We start from the raw sequence: 20,656 nt of genomic DNA on the forward strand, positions 1-20,656 counted from the left end.
TTAACAGAAAAGCTTCACAAAGCAGTTCTGACAGTAAGGCTTGTCATTCTGCTCCTTGAATGTTCCTTTATTTAGTTGCTTCAGGCAAAACGCACATACAAAGTGCTCCGGGTGAAACTTCTTTCCCATCGCAGTGATACAGCGACCAGTGATAGGCTTCTGGCATCCAGAGCAGAGAGAGCCACGGCGCTCATGATAATGCACCTCACAGTATGGCTGCCCATCATGTTCAAAGAAGCTCCCATTGATGAAGGGGGTAAAACATTCCTGCCAGGAAAGAAAAAATTTTTTTTACTGAGTGAACAAGCCTCCCTCTAATGCACCGATGTGTGGAAGTGGGGCAGCGGATACAAACGGACAACAGAAAATGGCATGTTTGCGTGAGATAAAAGCAACACTGGGTTCTTGGTGCCTAGATTTGTTTGAGGGGTCAGTGGGGCAATGTTTGGTCATTTCCCACAGGGTTAGTCAGGAGCAGGCAGGTTCATGGTACAGAAGAGGTCCATGTGCAACAGTTGGGGGTTGATAGTGTCAGAATATTCATATGCAAGAACCTGAGAAGCGTGAATATGCATACACAATAGGAATGATATTAGAGCTTACAGATACTCAATGTGTGAGTGCCACTTGCAGAGAGATAAAAAAAAAAAAAAGCAAGAACACTTTTAAAAACCAGGCAACAAAAACAGATAGACTTAAGTTATGATTGAAACTGGAGAATCACACATACCCTGCAGACAAAGCACTCTGGATGCCATAGTGTATTCAGAGCAGAGATGTAGTTCTCCAAGATGGCATGAGTACATCCACCGCACTTGGGAGCAAACATATCAAAGTAATCCTTGCGACAGTAGGCTTTCCCATCCCTCTCATGGAAACCTAGATAAAGATACGAGTGTGTTTATTTAATAGTGTATGCACTGATCAGAAATAGTGTTTCATTACTGTATGCAGTCACGTGCATGCAGGCTTACAAAATGAAAATACAACAAGGAATTTGCACCTTAGACACACTTTGGAAGGGATTTAGCATCAGCATCATGACATACTACCCGACAACTTAACATATTGATGTGCGTGCTTGTGCAGAAACTATGTTTAGGCAGTCAAGATTTAATTCTAGTTCTATTCTCGCTTTAATACGAATAGAAAAAAACAACTAAAATAGAAGCTATAGTACTAATCTGTATCAATGTTTACATTTTTTCATTTTAACATCCACTTATGATGCTCTAAAAATCAACCTTAGGGCTTCCCAGTAGTGCAGGACAGGTCATTACATTCATGTGGGTGGCTCTTTTTTTGCACACAAGACTAACAAATTCACCTATGCTCTGAAATACAATCTTTCAAAGAATTTCATGTAAGAAAGGACTACAAGGTCAACACCCTATGTTGGCTTCTAACAATTACCTTCTGGTCCAAAGAAAGCACCACACTGTGCGCAGAAGAAATGTTCTGGATGCCATGTTCGATCCAAAGCAGTTACTACTTTCTGTTTGGCAGAAGAAGAAAAGAAAAATCACAAATGTAATGTTGTCCATTCCAACCACAACACATATTCTGGTTTTTGGGGGGGTTTCATACAAGTACTCACATCCAAGATGGGGCCATTGCAGTAGAAACAGCGGGGAGAGAAGAGGTTGTGATAGTCCTTCTCACAGTAAGGCTGCCCATCTCGCTCAAAGAAGTTCCGAGAGCCGATCTCCTCCTGGCAGTGCGTGCAGACAAAGTGTTCAGGGTGCCAAGTCTTGCCCATCGCTGTAACAACCTTCAACACATAAAAAAAGTAATTAGCAACACATATACATATCAGGATAATATACGAATATATAAGACACACTTACCTGACCAGCAATGGGTTTTTTGCAGGCACCACACACTCCTTTGGCCACCGTGGCCACCCCCAGTTTGTTGAGATCAGACTGCAGACTGCCCAACATGTTGTCTAGTTGACTGCCTGGTTTGGGAGTAGCAGAGGGGGGCGAGCTGCTCACAGACTTGCCCTGCGCCATGAACTGAAAGAAAAACAGGAATTGCCTACTGCATTAACCACACTTAGAGGGATCACAAAGGACATTTAATAATTTGTGCAAATAAATATTCTATTAGCACAGCATTCCTTCCCTTAGAGATATAATTGTTTTATATAAAGTAAGTTGCACACGTGCCATTTGAAATCATATACCGAAGGTGTGTCAATGGATGAAATAAGAGATTTGGAAGAGCCATTGAACATATAACCACCAGGAACAAAACTCCTGTCTTCTGGGAGCGACCATGAAGGACTTGTGTGGAAAGGACCAACCAACTGGAGACCACAACAAGAAAGAGAGGAATCAAATCACAAAAATATAGCAGTATATCTTCCTCACTGCATGCTGACTTAACAACATGCAAAGTTAGAGGCATCACAATGTCAGCGATGTTACATCACGGAAGTAACGCTGTCTCTACCTCAAAAGAACGTTACATGTTTTTCAGTTTACATTCGATTCAGAAACAAATCCAGGAAAAAAATATATATTTTAATATCCCAGCACAACGGGGCAATACAAAACAAGCACATCAAGAAGCACACGCGTGTAAACACCGCAGAACCATGACTGTTGAAACCTGCCTTATCAGGGACTGAGGGACTTGGTGGGGGACGAGTGGCTAGTACTACAGGCCCCCTAGAGGTGACAGAAGTAATCATCTGCAAGAAAAATTTAAGTAATTTAAAAAAGCAAGAGATTGAAACTGAAATTAAATATGAGCTTGGAAAAGCACATATCTAGAATCAAGACAGTTTACTGGAAGCACAATCTTACTGGTCTTCTTGTCATCTAATATACATATATGAGGCTTTAAAAGACACACAGTGCCTTCCCAATCTTCAATAAATAGGAACCAATACCAAAGAGGATAACTGTCAAAAACCCTTGAAATGAAAATAGTAGCAGACGGCAAACCCAACACGTAATAAGCATCATGCCTGAATTGGTGGAAAAAGTGGGTTGTCGTCTGTTTGGCAGCCAACTGAGATGCAGGGCCTGGAAGGAGGCAAAGTTCCCATAGCAAAGGTAGAGTTGGTCCAACGAGCAGGAGTGCCTCCAGGACCAGGAGGTGGACAGCCTTCTTGAGCAGCAACACCCTTAGACAGATCCTGATAATCATCACTGGATCTGTTCCAGGCGGGCCATGGCTGAGAAGGTACACTTAGGGCAGGAGAAGACAGGGAAGTGGAGAGAGGAGGTAAAGGTGGGGGAGGAGGAGGAGGAAGGAAAGAAGAAGGTTGTGCTGGGGATGTAGATTGTGTCACTAGCTTGGTTCTCTGTACAATGCCAGGAGAAGTAACAGGGAGGATTTTTCTCATGAGCTGTGGAGAATCTGGAGGTATAATTATCTAAATACAGACGGGGAGAGAGAGAAGGAAAGGAAAAGAATGAAAGTTTAAGTCGGAAAACAAACAAATACCGGGAAAACACAGCAAGCTCGAAGAGAAAATGCCAAAAATAAAAGGAACTTGACAAAAACAAAACAACTAACCGACCATGAAATCGGCTGTTTACACACAAGTATTCAGGATCCAGTTTTTCACCTATTTGTAAATCCACTAATGGGATTCACACAAAATTAGTTTATTTTTGCAGAATTGCAAGAAATTGAGTTACACTCCTTGATGGAAAATAATTAGTTCTGAGCAATACATTTATGGACCATACCGTCTGGCCACTTCACATCCAATGACTACGGCTCATTAAGCGAACAGGAGAAATCTGCACTATCCAAATGGTACAAACGTACCAAGGACTAATGGGATGTGGAACTCCAGACCCAGCGAAGCTTGTGGGTTAGTGAAAGTTTCAGGCAGGGATCGGCACCAACATTGCTTATGATGGACATTTACTGCAGTCTGTGGTGGACAATTTAATGATGTTCTATGGACCTTCACAAACCTTGCCATGGACACTGGTGTCCTTGTATAGGACATGTTGCCCATCCCTGGTTTCAGGCAGAATAACTTCTATAAAACATACAGCGGGAAGTGGAAAACAATGGAAACACTGCAGTCTGCAAATTTTGTAGAACACTTTACTCCTTTTAAATATCAGGTTACCTAAACAGTTCTTAAAAAATTGCCAAGCACAAAGGCAATGCAGCAAACAAAGGTTAAGATCAAGGGGGGGGGGGGACATTGTGACTGTTGCCTCTCCCCCTTTTTTTTTTCTGAATTTTGGTAGTTATATGTAGCCATTCACATGACAAGGACATCGAAATGGCTCATATTAGGTAAAGCCTTTGTCAGTTGACATGGTTTTAGTTGTTACACAGCAGCATAGCTTATTTTACAAGCATGCTATTAAATACTGTTTAGGTGATGTATCCTCTAAATGCCTTTATTTCAGCAATAGTCATAGCTAAAATGAAACACTATATGTACAATATTCTATTTGCGCTTGTTCCATAATTAAATTACTTGGTCCAAACAGAATTGCTCAAAAAAGCATCTTTTCTAAAACACCTCTTATATACAATGAACAACCTATAGTATACATATCCCCAGAAGGGAATTCCTCTACAGAGCACACATACTTTTAAAGTAGCCCATGCTGTAGAAAGATATCACACCATGCTTCCCTGGGTCTCCTGGATCTACCTTTTCAATCCTCTGCTCTTCCAGCTCCGTGTGTTTAGAAGGCCGGGACGTAATAATGACCCCTTCTGTCAGCCAGTTATCCTCTGGGGTCTTGCATGTTTCTTGCTTTTCTATCCCAAACCGTCCATGCAGCTCTTCAATGAGACGGTCTTGAGTTGGGCTCTTGTTGTATATGGCTGGCCCAAACTTCCGCCGAGGGGAAAGATCCCGAGACATTGGGTGCACATTGGCAGTTTCTTTAGTTCTTTTAATAACAGATTTCATCTGAACAATGAGGCACCACGTCAGCTAACAGTAGAATCCAGCAGACACCACAGCAAACTAAAGTATGCATCAACACAAACCCAATCTAATTTCAACCCTCTAAAATATATATATATATGTATACTGCACGCTGAGGAGGGGCCACGTTATAAGATATTTTCTACAAGAAACAGAACATTATCAACTGCCAAAAACACACACTTCATGCCCACACAGTGTAAATCTAAGACTTCTAAGAATTCTAGCATGCATCTGAGACGCATGTAAACTTTGAACATGCAAAGGTCGTCATGCTCTTGTCATCTATTAAATTCCTTGCTTGCCTGCCGAGAAGCTGAGATCCTTTCTCGCGCTGAGATCTCTGGAACCAACGTCTGCTGCGATTCCTTTGTCCAAGACTGTCCGATGGGTTTTAAGTCAGGCACAGTAGAGTGTGTAATTTGATGGCCACTGCTGTCATCACTGGACCTGCTGACCCCTTGCTCACCGAGGGAGTCCAAACCACAGTGACCATTCTTTTCAACCGCCTCTCCATCTGTTCCAGTGATATCTATATTTTCCCAGACTGAGTCCTGTACATCTTTGGCATCTGATAGACTATTTAACGTTAGGTCCAAATTCATATTCCCTTTTTGTTCCATCAGGTTTGACTTGTTATGGCCATACATCATAGGCTGATAAGTATATACCTGAGGGTAATCATCTTCTCTTCTCTGATCTTGTTTTAGTTCAGACACCCTCTCAAATCCTAACAAAGTTGTGTTCGTATTTGGACAGGATGCACTCTCTGCGTTGGTTACTGACTGAATGTTATTGGCCTGCATAAACCCAGAGTCCTTTGCTGTTCTATAAAAAAATGGGGTAGGTCCTTTGCTTAAAGACGTTACTGAAATGGGACGCTCCTCCTCATCAATGTGCAATAGGACAGGGGTACTGCAGCTTGGCAGAACATGGATTCCATTACTTGACACAGTACACAACGGAGTGTTGCACAGAGAGTGTTGGGGGGACGACTGGGAAAGACTGCTTTTACATACTTCAGAAACAGGCTCAGAAAATGTATGACAGGTCTGCATGAGAGGTGATAAAGAGTAAATCCAGAGAAAGGGCAGTTGCAACAAAAAAAAAAAAATAAAAAAAAAGATCCCGATTGGGTTCCCTAAGCAATTGGTTACATCCTAGTGCCCAAGGGCTGCAGCTGAGGGACACAACTTTTCAGGATGATACATTAATCAGCAATATACAGCAGTTACTGCTTGATTACATTAAAACCCAGAAGGAAACTCTGATAGGATTGTGGTCTAAGGAAAGGACCGGAGACAGTATTACAGGACACAAACAGCATTACTAACGATTTCATTACATCACAAAGGTGGATAAACCATCAGGAGGTCTGGAAAGGATATACCAATGCACCGCAAACCTTAAGCTAAACAATTACATAAAATATGTAATATCTACTGTAAGTTATAACATGCAAGAGGCCAATATTTAATCGCTATAAAAAGGAGCTTAGCAGCAAGAAAGTGGAACATAACTTCTCACATATTCAACTACAATACAGAACAGTTTCTTGAAGATCAATGGCTTAATGTTATCTGTCTGAATCAGAGGTTAGCAATTAACTGGGGCTAAAAACCACAGGAGCTGTAATTCAGCAGCCGCACGGATACCTGCTGGCTATATGTCAAACTTCGTCATAGAAACACTGGACTTAGATAGACAAGAACCGCAACTTGATTATTTTATTTTTTGCCTGGTACAAAGTCTCTGGATTTGAAAGAATTTACTGGTAAATATGTGGGGTCAAGTCATAAAAGGCAACCTTAAAATATACCTTAAAATCAGAGAGAGAGGCCATTAGTTCATCCAGCTCACGGGTAGCAGAGGAAGCAGAGATTCGGGTCTGCTGCTGCTGCTGCTGCTGCTGGCTAGGTGTGACTCTGTGAGAGTGGTTCATATCTCCCTGGGGCACCGTTATTGATGGGCTGCATGAGACAGAATAGTTATCACTAATATGTAATCCGCAAAAAAGATTTATATATCTTAAGTAAGCCAAGACTCACACTGGACTTGGTACAGAGCTTTCCAGTTCATCCAGAAGACTCTCCACACTTGGGCGGACATCCTCTATTCCTCGAGCACCATTACGCTTTGGCTTTTCCTTTGTGGGTGGCACATTTTTCATACTTGATGTGATACTGCTGTCTGAGGCAGCGTATAGAGGTGCAGGCACTACAGGTTCAGATAAGTTTCGGCTCAGATCATCTATAGGGAACAGAATGATATTAGGAGAGACAGCCCACGCTGCACCGTTGAATGACAAAAAGGCTGCCTACTAAGAGATGTTGACAATATTAATTATTAATAAATCACCATTCACCTGAATTGATGATTGAAGAAAAAACAAAAGCACTCTAAAACGGACCATACAAACACCAACACCTGAGTTATAACTCACCTGCAGACAGGCTGCCCGATGGGACTTGTTGCACAGCATTTAGTTCCAGAAGAAGACGGTCCAGCTCAGACAAGTTGCTGCCCAGAGAGGAGCTCATGACAGTGGGAGATGGCTCTGCAGATCTCTGTTTGTTGGGGAAACTGCAGGAAATAACAGAGGTCACCTCTCCGTTGAAGCAATGATAGCCAATAACACTAAATTGGGTGCATAGTGCAATGTACCTGTACACATGCTCTTCTTCTCCAACACCAGGGGATGCCACGCTCTCCTTGCTGGCAGGGGAACTGTACAGAGGGCTCTGGGATACAGCAAAAGCACAAAGACATCTAATGAAATATCAGATGCAATAAGAAACCCCTCCAAAAAAAAAGTATCCAGGTGTCTCTCAACATCTAGACACTCTGAGGAAGCCTATTTAGTAGGTGAAACGCGTATGTGCTATTTTTATTTACCTTTTAATGGTTTTTAACCAGAAAGCTGAAAATAAATAAGTTTTTTTAAAAACCATTCTTTTCTGCTCCTGGTATCCTTTTAATGTTTTAAACACGCAAGTTTATATCCTTGGTGGGGATCATTCCACCTACGCCAGAAGGTGTGAGCAATCCATTTATTGGTCATCATATTGTGAGTATATAGTGAACTGTTTTTATTTGTTTTATTCATTTTATATATACAGAAAGCACTATGCCTATTTCTGTTTAACTTTTTATGTGCACCTTATCCTGAGAACCAAAAAAAAAAAAAAAAAGAACTACACAGGACTGCTGCTAAAGATATCCCCAGGCGAGGATTGTATCGCCCATGCAAGTTTTGTGGGACTAATTGCTTAAGTCCCCAAAAAATGTGAGTACCCATTCCTTAACTCTTTACCACACGGTGCCAGCCACATATTATATTACTGTGACTTTCTTCTCCGCTATGCGCAACCACTATCTCCTGTGACCTCCAAGTTATTTACCAAGCCAAGAAGAGGAAACCTTGGCGAATGGGCTGCTGCTATTTATAGGACTATTTATTTTATTGCTGTTTTTATTGTTCTTTTACCTTCCTATTTTTTGCTGCATGTAAAAAAAAAACGCTCTACGTACGCAGGATGGCCTACCACTGACATTAATGTGGGTTTCACTCACATACATGCAAGCTGAGCCAACACGTACAGAGATAGTACTTCAGTAGAAGCAGAAGGAGGAAAAGATGAAAGCCTAATTTTCTGTTTCTGCCACAGGCACTAATTTACATGCTGTAAATGCCTTTTAGGTCTATTGACTTGCTGGTACGCCAACAAGTAACAAAAACACAAAAAGAGATTATAGTGCCCTTTTAAGTCAAGATGTATGTACACATTTTGCTAGGAGTGCAGGCCATCCATGCAATGAGGAGGAGAGGCTTGGATAAACATGCTGTCCCCCACCCTCCAAAAGAAAACAGTCACCCAGGGACTTGTACAAAGCCATACCCAACACTGCAAATAATTACCTGCTGCTGGATGTATTTGGAGGAATTGCTTTTCCAGGAATCAATCGAGTCATTTACAGTCCCATTGAGAGCTTCGCTGGTGGGGACAGGTGGCACTGAGATTTCCTGATATGTGCTATAGCCACTCGGAAAAGAATATGGAGTCTCTTCTGATAAAAACACAGGGCGCTTGGAGATATGAGAGGTGGTAGATTCCAGGTCCGCCAGTAACGCGTCTATGACAAGAAAAAGCAGGGTATGAATAGACCCGATGCAGGATATTTTCTCTTACTTTGCAGCAACTGTGCAAAACAGCATATGTAAAGGGACAGTCCCACTTAGACAACATTTTCATGCGGCAGCTATTTATTGCTCATACTGGAATTTGCGTTTGTAATAAAACAAGACTAAACCAGGACACGATACATAACAAAAAAATCAGTTGATCGTGGTTTCTCATTTAGGTCACAACAAGCGCAGTCTGTACAGAACAAGGAAGTCTATTGAAATTGACGAGCTGTTATCCTGAATGGTTAGATTCAAGTTTTCCAGTCAATGGCGGCTCATGTATAAAGATATTGCAGACACATACACAGAAAGAATTATCTAGAATGGCAATTCCCTAATAAATTCCCACAATAAACCAATCCTCAAGAATATGATCATTCAAAAATATATCAAGAAATTTAGAAAGTACACAGTAAAGTACTAGAAAGTGGCCCAGCCATACAGAAATGAAGATTTTTTTTTTTTTTTTTTTATAAGATCTTTCTGACTCTGAACATGGCAGAAGAGGAGCAATCTGCATGTTAGTTCTGGCTAGGGTGACATAATTAGAATACTGTAGGTTTTGAGTAACACGCTCGCTCATTTCCTGATTCGCCATCGAATCGCTTACTCACACAACATAGCTACTGACACGCTAGAGGCATACAGCAGAGGTGAAGGGTCAGCAGCTGGATACACACCCAGGAAAGGCTGACTGACTCCAGATCCTATCTGAGGCATAAAGGGGAAGGAGTGTGTAGGAGTGTGTGTATGTATGCGTGTGTATGTATGCGTGTGTGTGTGTGTGTGTGTGTGTGTGTGTGTGTATGTGTCAGGCTGTGGACAGACCTGGCACAGGCCCAAGCACTAGGATATCACTGACAAACGATTTGCTGTAGACTGAGTCAGTGCAAAGGACTGCATCTGCCTTGAAAAATGATTCGTACATATTTAAAAAAACCACAAAAAAACACAAAAAAAGCAATCAGAGACCCACTGACTAATAAAAGTCTATGAAGGAGTAAGATTTCAGTGGATGAGCAGGACTTCTTTACCATTGCATAACAGAAAAAACTAAATCCTCTCTTTCCACATTAAACTACAGTATATTACACCGTATTATATGCTCAAAGATAGATATTTTTCAATTGAACAAGAGTTGGACTGATGAAACGGGCAGGCGGCGTGCCATGTGACAGTGAACGAAGAGTAGAAAGAACAAGGGAGCCTAGAGTGAATTACCCTTTTACTTTAGTTTTGGACATTTTTATATTTGGAGAGCAAGTAGAACTAGAATTATTTGACTGCACAAAGCACGCTGGATTGTTAACTAGAAAGTGAATCCTGCTAAACACAATAAAACAAACAATGGCAATGCCCTTTGGAATGTAGACATCAAGACACATGATTACGACGAAGAGCACAGCCAGTTGTCATGGAAAAGCCCAAGGAACCCAGATCATGCTAGGCTGAAGCGTTTATATGACAGGTGTTCTTGGTCATTGGGAGAAACAAATAAGAGATGAAGACTATGCATAAACAATACATTCGAGAAGATCCTTATATATCTTACCTCACATCCTTCTCTAGTAACCCCAAAGTCTAATAAATTTACTTGAGCCACAGATCTTGTTGACAGAGTCCAAGATAGAATCCCTTTGTTTTAAGGGAAAGGTTGCTAACCACTTAAGTAAACTTATTTTACCAAACAGGAACCAGAGACATCTCGTCAAGATGAAGCAACAAAATAAAAGAGGAATTAACATGACAGTTTGTCAAGGAGTGTCATGCTTTAGAAACATTCACCCAAACAAACCATGAAGAGCCATGAGTGTTTGGCTCGGCAAGGTGCTGAGGTATTCTTCAAAATCACAGAAAATATGCACAACAAACCACTTGTATTGTGCGATCAAGATATGAGGTTCTTCTACAAGACCTGAGATGAAGGGCCAACTCAATTGTTTTTATTTGTTTTTTGTGTTTTTTTGTTTTTTTTTTAAATTAAAGACAGCATCTGATCATTCAAATCAAAAATATCCTTAATTCTCGTGTAGGAGGTTTGTAGAAATTGCAATGCCAAATTAAAGGTCTGCAGGCTCTCATGTAAGGATATATCTTAATATCAAAGCGTTAAGATTGTGTGCCAACCACTCTCATTTGCATACGTTAACCAAATTCTACTTGCCGCGACTCGACATGCTGCTATACATTATTTAACTCGCAGCTCCTTTAGTAGGAAGGCTTAAAACCATCACTAACACTTTAACTACGTAAACCTGAACATTCTTGATTAAGTCAATCGATCACATTTTGATGTAGGAAGTTATGTGTAGGATGAATTAATGGAATGCTCACAAAATGCCAAAAAGAAAGAAGGGGGTAGATACCATAGGATCACATACCACAACATTCACTTCAATACTGCCCCCAGGGTCTGTTTCTATCGCAAGAGAAAGATCTGTTGCCTGCCAAACACAGGCTGAAGAAATCGGAACATTCCCTGCATGTTGGCACTCGCTGCATTTTGACATCATCATCATCATCATCTCGCAGGGAACTTAGGGAGGGGGGGGGCGCTGCTACATCTATGAAAGGTCCACAGTTTAAACTTGTGGTGCAAGTTGAAATCTCCCAAGGTCTGACTCACTGCTGGCAACTGAAATCATACTAAACAAGGAATACAACTCCTTGATGCTAGTTATTAATCACTAAATGACGAAGGGCATGTGCTGCTGTTCATAAGAGGGAACATCTGCAGGCATCTCAGAATCTACAAACAGATGCACAGAGCAGAGATCCAGCCACGGAAAGTGAAACAGAGCCCCCTGTGTCTCCATGCCCGATAGACTCATTACACTCCATTACGAGCTGAAACCCAATCCCCTGTAACTTCATCCACTCACACAGCGAGTAACGGCACAGGAACGGGAAACCCCACATGCAGCCAGAAAACCCAAAATACCCGGGGAATATATTAGACTCAATCTAAAACAACAAATCCCAGGAGGCAGGTAGCTACGGCTCCTAAGATTTTCAATCTGGCTCCTAACTTTTTTTGTGCCTTCCTGGCTCCTCGGACATATCACGCTGGTCCCAGATTTGTCTGTCTGATTCCTGATTTTGACCCGAACAGAATGGGCTAAAGTGATATATGCAATACCGAACACAATTTGGTTGCAGAAATGTTAAAGGGAGGGGGGTTAGACTACCTTCTCTCCTTAACTATTAATGACCATTGTTTCCACAGGTAAGATAAACAAAACGAAAAGGAGAAGCTGCTTACACCCAAACGTTCTCCAAAATGTTGCAATGTTTTAGTGTAACATCGGGGGGGGGGGGGGGGGGGTGTTGAAGAAATAAAAAAATGTTTATCCATTAGGAAAAAAGGTATATGGAATGTATTTTTCCATGACATTTATAAATCGACCAGCATGTGGGAATGATTTTCCGCTGTAAAGCCACACAGATTTCAGAAGACTTGTGCATTTTCTCCACGTCCTTAAAAATTGGGGGGGGGGGGGGTTCTGCTCTTACCAATAAATCATGTTTCCGGCTGTATAATTGCCCTTATTTAATAGATCGGCTTCATGCTACATCAGTATTCCAGGTGTTCACGGACCATAACCCTTTGCTGAGCTTGCTTGGGGTTGCAGCTCGAGGAGAGTTAGCAATCCCCAGCTGTGTCCTAGGTCAAGAAGGTTATTTAGAGTGTAAGCTATATATACACACACGTTTCCCCTGGTTTCACCGTTTAACGTTGCTGTATACCGCCCTTAGGCAGCGCGTGCCAGCAAAGCAGAGGCCAACAGGACGAGGGCTCCATTTTCACATCGCTCCCAATGAGCAATGCATCTATATATAGGCTTGTCTGCCTTACAAGTAACCTGCAGAGGTAGAAGATACGCCGCCGACATGATCCATAAAGGCTCGAGAATATGGCGTGCAGCCTACTACCTCAAGCATGCAGCCAAACCAGCCCCAGTGAGGTAATGAAGTGATAACTCATAGTACTTTCAGCATGAGGACAAATACTTGGAAATGGAAGGAAACACCGTCCAGCAATGCGAGGAAGCAGGCCCTTCCTCCCACACCCCTCCGTCTTAAGCCAAGAACTCACCCTCCATCCCACCTATTACATACCATACAGCGAGCTGCTTGCTTATCATAGAGTGAAACCACATAGAACAGGCAAACCAGAGCGCACGCAAGCCAAAATGTCACACGTAAGAGCAGAAACCCTCTTCCTTTACCTGCATTTCAGCATCTGAACGAATCAAAATCACTTAAAAATACATTGGTTGCAGTATCGTTGCAGTCACAACTTATCGTATGTGATGTAATAAGTGGACTTCTGGCAATTTCTTTACATATGCACATGACTTTGATACGACAGATGTCGCCTAATTTTAAGGGGGCCGATGCTATCCAAGAAAGTATTACTGGAAGGGTAGCTGATATATGGAACTGCCTTAGAGCATTAGTGCCGCTTTAAGGGAATTTAAGTGTGCAAGGGATAGGTTTATGTATAACCATCATAAAAGACAAGATCAAAGAACTTTACAGCAGACTAAGCCCCCTAAGGGGCGCTTATCTGCCATCATCTTTTGGGGAAATGTGTACAGCAGGGCTGGACGAATCCATATGGAGACATATCCGAGGGCATGCTTCATACTTTTAGAAGTCTGTAAGAAGTACACCCATTGCGATCAATTAAAGCAGCACAGAAAGTTGGGAGCCAGACCTAAAGATCTAGGAGCCACGGCCGGCTGTCTGGGGATTTGTCAAGCCCTGGTGTATAAAACGGGGTCAGAAAACTGGCAACTATGGAAACTGTTGAAGTCAGCATGGAAGAACTACAGCAACAGTAAGCGCGAGTATTACCAGCCAACATATTGGCGTAACCTTATCTGTAATACAAGCGGGATATAAAATTAAACTGCCCCAATCTCCCTTCTACTACTACGAAATATTAATTCAATAATATGGAACAGAAATAGAACATCCCACTAGTCCAGCAGCTTCCTACATGGCAAACAATTCATCAAGTCAAAAGCAGTTTAAGGGATACTTTATCACAAATATTAATAAATTACAATAATGACAATCATTCAGGGAAGAAACGTGATGGAGAACATCGGGCATGTACCCCGATGTGTAGGACATGGAAACACGAACGCACGATGACATAGACAGTCACACTACCGCACACACATGGCAACAGCAGACGTGTCTCCTGCCAAGACTACAGACCTACATTACTCTTAATTAAAAGAAATTTCACGGGCTAGGCGGTACAGATCAGCAATGTGAAATAACACGCAGCTTCTCGCCCTACTACAAATCCGTCTATACGGCACAAATAAAATCTGCCATGAAAACAGAGAGCTACAAGACGTACATGGACTTCTGTCACTGGACTACAAGCGGCTTCTATAGGACATAATGATGGATGTGTATGTAGCGCACATAACAAGCAGCGGAAAGTTTCTGCTGATTGTGCACTTTGACTATTTGCACTCAAATAGTGCTTTATAGAAACACAGAACTTGATGGAAGATCAGAAACATTCGGCCCACTTAGTCTGCCTATTTTTCCCCAATGTAGAGAGTCGGACCGTATTCACTCCTTGGTGCGAGCTATGCCATGCATGTCTAAATTCCTTCACTATATTAACCTTTACCACTTCTGATGAGTGGCCGTTCCACTTATCCAACACCCTGTCAGTCCTCACATTACATCTAAACTTTTTTCTTTTGTATTTAAATGTCTCTTCTGTCCTTCAAGCTAAACATATAGGGATCCATTAGTCTTTCCTGATCATTTGTATTCTGCAAACCATAACCACAGTACTGATACAGCATAGACACAGATGGATAATACCATAGGAAATTTTGGTTACTTATTATCGGCTATTTGCATATCACGTATCTGTCACTGTTTCCAATGTTTTATTTACTTCTGTATGTGATAGACACATTGTATTAAATTTATCATGAGGATGGGTATCTAACTATTTTCTCAGGATACGCAGGATTAATGCTTCCAATTATCTTATCTCTGCCATATTGTTAAGTTCCTGATTAGTTCAAACAGCCTTCCTAAGGAAGGATGAGGACAAGGGAATGAATTTTAGGACAGGAAATCCATTATATACCGCTGGCCCCACCACTCTGAGATGCAGATCACATCTTCCAAGGGATGCAATAGCACTGATTGGCAAATACAGTATATGGCACAAGGTATAGGTAATTTTAGAGTCATACATTCAGCCAGTTGCCCTTTACAAAGATCCACTCTATATATAAAAAAAAAAAAAAAAAAAAAAAAAAAAAGAGGCTCTAAGCATAAAAGAAATCGGAAATGTATAAAGCAGTCACAAAGTGCAGACCGATCCCAGGAGCATCTCAGATCTGCTACACAGAGCAAGAATGCCCCACAGCATTAGTAGCTGGATAAACACAGAGAACATACGCAATATAAAGAAAAAGCCACGGCTGTATAACCGCAGATGTATTAAGCCCTGTGGAAGAACGTGTTCCTATTAGTTACGGAATTAGGGTCCCACTGACCCCTTAGGTATTTGCATGTGAAGGGTTAATGGATCCAAGAGTGTATGCAAGTACAGTATCCCTTACAAACATACCTGTAGGAGTGAGAATTTACATAGAAAGTAGTGAGAAAACACACATGTTCGCTGGTTCTTCACACACATTAAACTCCGTGCACACATACTAAGGAGTAACCCTAAGAGTGCCGATAAACTGAGACATACGCTGATTAATAAGCATTCTTAAAAGTGAACTCGCCCAACCGAAGGGGCTAATAAGACAAGCCCAGGTCCGCACAGCGTTACCGAAACCTTAAGCAAAGTTCTGGACCGGGTGACACTTGCCCCGCTCCCCCAGCAGCGAGCCCAGGAAGACACAGATAGAGTGCGGAGGCCAAACTAACCCTAAGCACACATACTCCAGTCACACAACTGTGTTCTAAGAACGCGAAGGTAGCCTGACACGCAGGTTACCCTGCCGCCAGAACAGCTTTCACACGCGGTGACAGCTACACCGAGCAGAATGACATGAAGGGATTAACCATCACCTACCCAGATCGTCCATGTTGCTTCTCAGGCCGGAGCGGTGCCCAGGAGTCGGTCCCAACTTTCTGACCACACTACAGGCACGCGCCTCCGCCCCCTGCGTGCGCAAACCCGACAACGTGTGCAGCCAGCCGCACCCCACCCACCGCGTACGCGCGCCCGCCCGCCAACACAAGGCTGCTCACCCCACCCTTTTGGATGCCCGGGTACTGGCATACCTCTGGGCACGTGCGTGTGATGCGCGCTCCCAGTTAGCCACAGCCAGAGTGTTAGGGAATGTAGAGTAATGGAGCGAAATTACGGATAATAGCGGTTGCTGTGTGCAGAACATGTCAGCCGCATGTAAAGCTGTAAGCCTGAGAAGGGCGCGGTAGGAAGTTTACCCCCTCGGGCTATAGGTATTGTCATACATAACCACGAGAAGTATGCGTGGCCCCGGGTCGGTGTTACTGTATCAGTCACAAGCTGGGAGGTGGTTTTGTGACGTTATGAAAACGTATGATGACGTTAACTAATTACACACGTTCGAGCCACTTACAAAAATAATCAAAGAAGTCTGTAATCGGATATTAAATAGTTAAAGAAAGCAATGATTTTTAGACTAAGAGACCTCCTTTCCAAATGTATTGGCATTGTGCCCTCAGTCATAAGGTCTGGCTGGCTACTGTACTTATATGAATGTATTTATGGTACTTCCCCTTTGTTATACTGGAAACCGCAAAGTACTTTTAGTGCTAAATATGTGAAAATAATCATATAGGCCCAGACTGGCCAAATGGGCAAATGCCTGGCGGCCGATGGCACACGTACTTTTACTACTGCACATGCACGTCGGATCTGGTCCCTTAAGTTGTGGGCCCCTGCCTTTATACACACAAGCCGCCCGCTGCGGGAATGTAAGCATGTACTGTGTAAATCTAATGGAAGAGATCTTCACCCCAAAAAAACAATAATCACTAAATAGGAAAAACTATCATATTTATTACCAAAAGTAAGAGTAAGTAAGTGATCTCCCTTGATAAAGATGAGTTCGGTCGCTGGGGATCTCTCTTACACTCTCCACTTTCCTGTCACTCTCGTGTTTGCCTATATATCCATGTAAGTGCTTTATACGCTTCCTCTTTTGGTAATAAAAATTATATTTTTACTATTTAGAGATGGTGTTAAGAATTGTTTGGAGTGCAGCTCCCTTCCTTTAGATGTGTCTGTAATTGAACCTGTTGGGTACAGGTGGGAGTTTATTGCACCTTTTTTGCTTGAATTTTTACACATATTCTTTGCGTTTTGGTGTCACTCCAATAATTATCATCGGTTATATTCATAACATAACATCTTCAAGTGACAGTAATGATGTTTACTTAATTACTCTAATTCTCCAGCCTAATGAATAACAAGAAGTCTCTAACGGGTGCATTTTGCTAAGAAAAGGTGAAAATACTTTAAAAATATATATATACAACTTCTTACCGAATGTGAGACGAACAATACAACACAAAATGGGCAAAGCACTGGTTTTATGCATTGTTGTTTTATTGCTTATTACGTCTCTTTTTTTATTTACTCGAAGACAGCTTCAGGACCGGATGTTTGGAATCACGGAATCGCTAAAGCAATGGAGAATATTAAGGGGGAAAATGAGGCTTTACACCTTATCCTGTCCATGAACTGTTACGTTCACCCAAAGCGATGGGGGTTCATCGGGAAGGGGACATACCCCACAGTATCAGATACTATATCTATGTATCATGATTGAGATATTCACTTTGTGCTATGATGATGTGAAATTCTGCCTTACTAAAAAATGTTACAAAAAATGAAAAATCAATATATATGTTTAATGCTATCAGAACTTTTTAAATATCGCCATTCCATTTTATTCCCTCATTCCTTTACAGTTGCAGATTTGCGACTCTTTGTCCTTTTAATGCTCAACTTAAAGACTGCTGGATATTATTCCGGTTCCGAAAATAAAAAATTTAGAAAGTTGTGAGATTCTAGCAGATTTTGGATTGTATTGGATTGAGCTTGCAGCATATTTGTATAATATTTCAGCAAATATCTTTACATTAACTATGCAATCTTCCCATCCAGCTGCTTTTTGCAGAAGAAGCTCACCTTCTTCATGCATCTTGCAGTGGTGATTAAAGCCCAGCTTTAGTGTATAAACTAACCCCCCGAGTGCCTTTATATTTCTCCAACAACACCATTGAATATTCGTAAAAGAAATACAATTCAAAAAAGGGTTAAGTGCAGGACCTTGCAAAAATTCTTTTAAATAAGGCTGAATCTTAATTGAAAACATTCATTCACATGAGCTTAAAAGTATAAATCTGCAAGGTCCTGCACTTAACACTTTTGACTCTTTTAACTTAAAGTATAAACCAATCTATCAAAGACATCTCTGCTGGATTAAGATGTCATTAAGTCCTAGGCAGGTTACCAAACTAGGGTCCGCCATGTTTGCCCCAAGGGACTTTATTCACTATACATGTACAACATTAAGCTTGATGCAACAGTGTAATGGTGGTGTGACTTGGAGGGCCCCTATTTGTCCAGTATAATCCACATTTTGTGACAGAATTTCTTTTAGAAGAAAAGTCAAGTGTCCCAGGGAGCTCCTAAACAAACGTATATGAAAATACTTTAGAAGTGCTTTCATATGCAAAAAAATAGAAGAACACGTGTACTTACTTTAGGCAGAAGCTGCAGAAGCAGGGCCCGCCTCACCTCTTGTCTCTGTAAGTCAATTTGTTATGTTACATACTACTTGTTGTGTCCTGTCTATCCATTGTACAGCGCTATGGAATTTGATGGTGCTATATAAAACAATAAATAAAAATAATTCTCACCCCCCATGTGCTGGCGTTTCATGCCACTGATTGGCTCCTTAAAGCAATGGGAGCAATGGAACCCCCATAGCGTTCACCAATTCAGCGCTCGAGTTGACTAGCAGTAAGTATATCATGCGTAAGGAGATGTGCTCTTGTGGAAAATAGCAGGGGCGTGTGGGAAGGGGCAATTGCATATGGGGGATTATAGCAGAATCCCTCAATGCATTGCTAGGGGGCATCACAGACGTTTAAAGGGACCTCTCAGCTAGCATGTGTATTAAAGTGCATATAATGGCAGGAGTGGCCCTTTAAGGCAAACTAGAAGATCAGCTATCAAACTCCCAGATTGGGACGGATGGGTCTGTAGAGTCCTATGCTAGAATTTTGCTACAGTGCCATGCTGCATGAGTATGGGAATCAAGAGTCTGTGTTCAAACCCAAAATGGGTATTTGTGATTTGTTTCCTTACTCTTTCAGCAGAGCAGAGTTTATTGCTGGTTTCTGCGGTAACTCACTAAAACATTTTCTCTTTAAAATAGAACATATCTTTTTATTGTGAAAGGTTAAACTTGATGGATTTATGTTTCTTTTTCATTCCCAGGCTACATGCCATAAATCTTGATCACTTTGTTGCAGTGATAGCAGGAGACTGGGGACCTTTTAGAGGCTACAGGTTGCTCACATAGCAGCCATTAACCATTAAATGACCTCTGTAGAAACAGAGTTTGCTTTTTGCATCAATGTTCATCATGATTTTTAATAATGCTGTTTCTTTTTGGATTTACATTGTATGCAACATTAAGCAACATAAAACTGACCAGAGCTAGGACATGGACAGGTTCCTCGTCTTTTCTCTCCCGTGGTGCCTCTTGCCAAATGTCTGTTCTGCCTATTGTGACCCTGTCTGCTTATTGTCACATAACCCCAGACAGGTGAAGTTGCAAAAATATGAAGAGTTTGCCATGGGGATGCATATATTTCATAATGTTTTATAGGAAGCCTGATGACACAATAGGGCAAGAGGGGCTGCTGCCCTCCTGGAAATACTGGCCTAGGCTTGGCGAGAATATACAACTGTGTATTATACCAGCAGATTCTGGAGTACTGTGTAATGGGTTATATAGACAATAACGAATACAAGCAAACACAGAAAGGGGGCTTTGGTTATTAGAATTGGTAATTGTGATTTACACCCAGGGCCGGCCCGACAATGGAGCCAAGTGGGGCAACCGCTCCAGGCGGCACTTTTGAAGGGGCGGCACTTTGCCGCCCCAAGCCCTTTTTTTTTTTTTAAAAAGCGAAAGAGAGAAAGGGGTGCCGAGTGGTTTTCGCTTACCAAGCTGTCAGTACCCGCTCGGCGCCCCTCTCTCTCTCCTCTGCGGCGAGTCTCCCTGTTCGGTCTCGGTGCCGGCTTGTAATGCTGAGTGCCGGAAGATTTCCGGCGTTCAGCATTACAAGCCGGCACCGAGACCGAACAGGGAGACTCGCCGCAGGACTGCTGAAAGGTAAGTACAAGGGGGGGGGCGGAGGGAGAGGAAGGGTAGATAATGGGGGGGGGCGGCAGGGACGGAGGGAGAGGAAGGGTAGATAAGGGGGGGGGGCATTTTAAAATTCGCATTTTGCCTTGGGCCGGCCCTGTTTAC

At 42.1% G+C, this 20,656-nt stretch overlaps 2 protein-coding genes across 2 annotated transcripts in view; one reads left to right on the forward strand and one right to left on the reverse strand.

Moving 5' to 3' along the window:
- PXN (paxillin) lies at positions 1-16,201 on the reverse strand. The gene is made up of 11 exons (XM_089489510.1): positions 16,189-16,201; positions 8,844-9,058; positions 7,589-7,677; positions 7,382-7,507; positions 6,973-7,185; positions 6,744-6,894; positions 1,848-2,018; positions 1,598-1,771; positions 1,414-1,495; positions 731-879; positions 1-267 (listed from the first exon to the last, which is right to left on the reverse strand). The coding sequence occupies exons 1-11, from the start codon at positions 16,199-16,201 to the stop codon at positions 1-3; spliced, it is 1,650 nt and encodes a 549-aa protein (XP_089345636.1).
- The window catches only part of SIRT4 (sirtuin 4), a 22,863-nt gene continuing 18,406 nt past the window's right edge, over positions 16,200-20,656 (forward strand). Inside the window, exon 1 of the mRNA XM_089489467.1 lies at positions 16,200-16,410. Coding sequence (XP_089345593.1) covers positions 16,200-16,410 — 211 coding nt within the window. The remainder of the gene's footprint in view (positions 16,411-20,656) is intronic.

This window comes from Sceloporus occidentalis, unplaced genomic scaffold (assembly GCF_023333645.1).
Source record: "Sceloporus occidentalis isolate IW3139 unplaced genomic scaffold, rSceOcc1.0.p SCAF_40, whole genome shotgun sequence".
Taxonomy (NCBI): Eukaryota; Metazoa; Chordata; class Lepidosauria; order Squamata; family Phrynosomatidae; genus Sceloporus; species Sceloporus occidentalis.

Bases quoted from the DNA above. Each gene is read 5' to 3' on its own strand.
- PXN (XM_089489510.1), bottom strand. The intron at 6,895-6,972 runs GTGAGTCTTGGC...TGTCTCATGCAG, and splicing joins AGCTCTGTACCAAGTCCAGT to CCCATCAATAACGGTGCCCC. The intron at 2,019-6,743 runs GTATATTTTAAG...TTTTTCTTTCAG, and splicing joins CCTCTCTCTCTGATTTTAAG to TTCATGGCGCAGGGCAAGTC.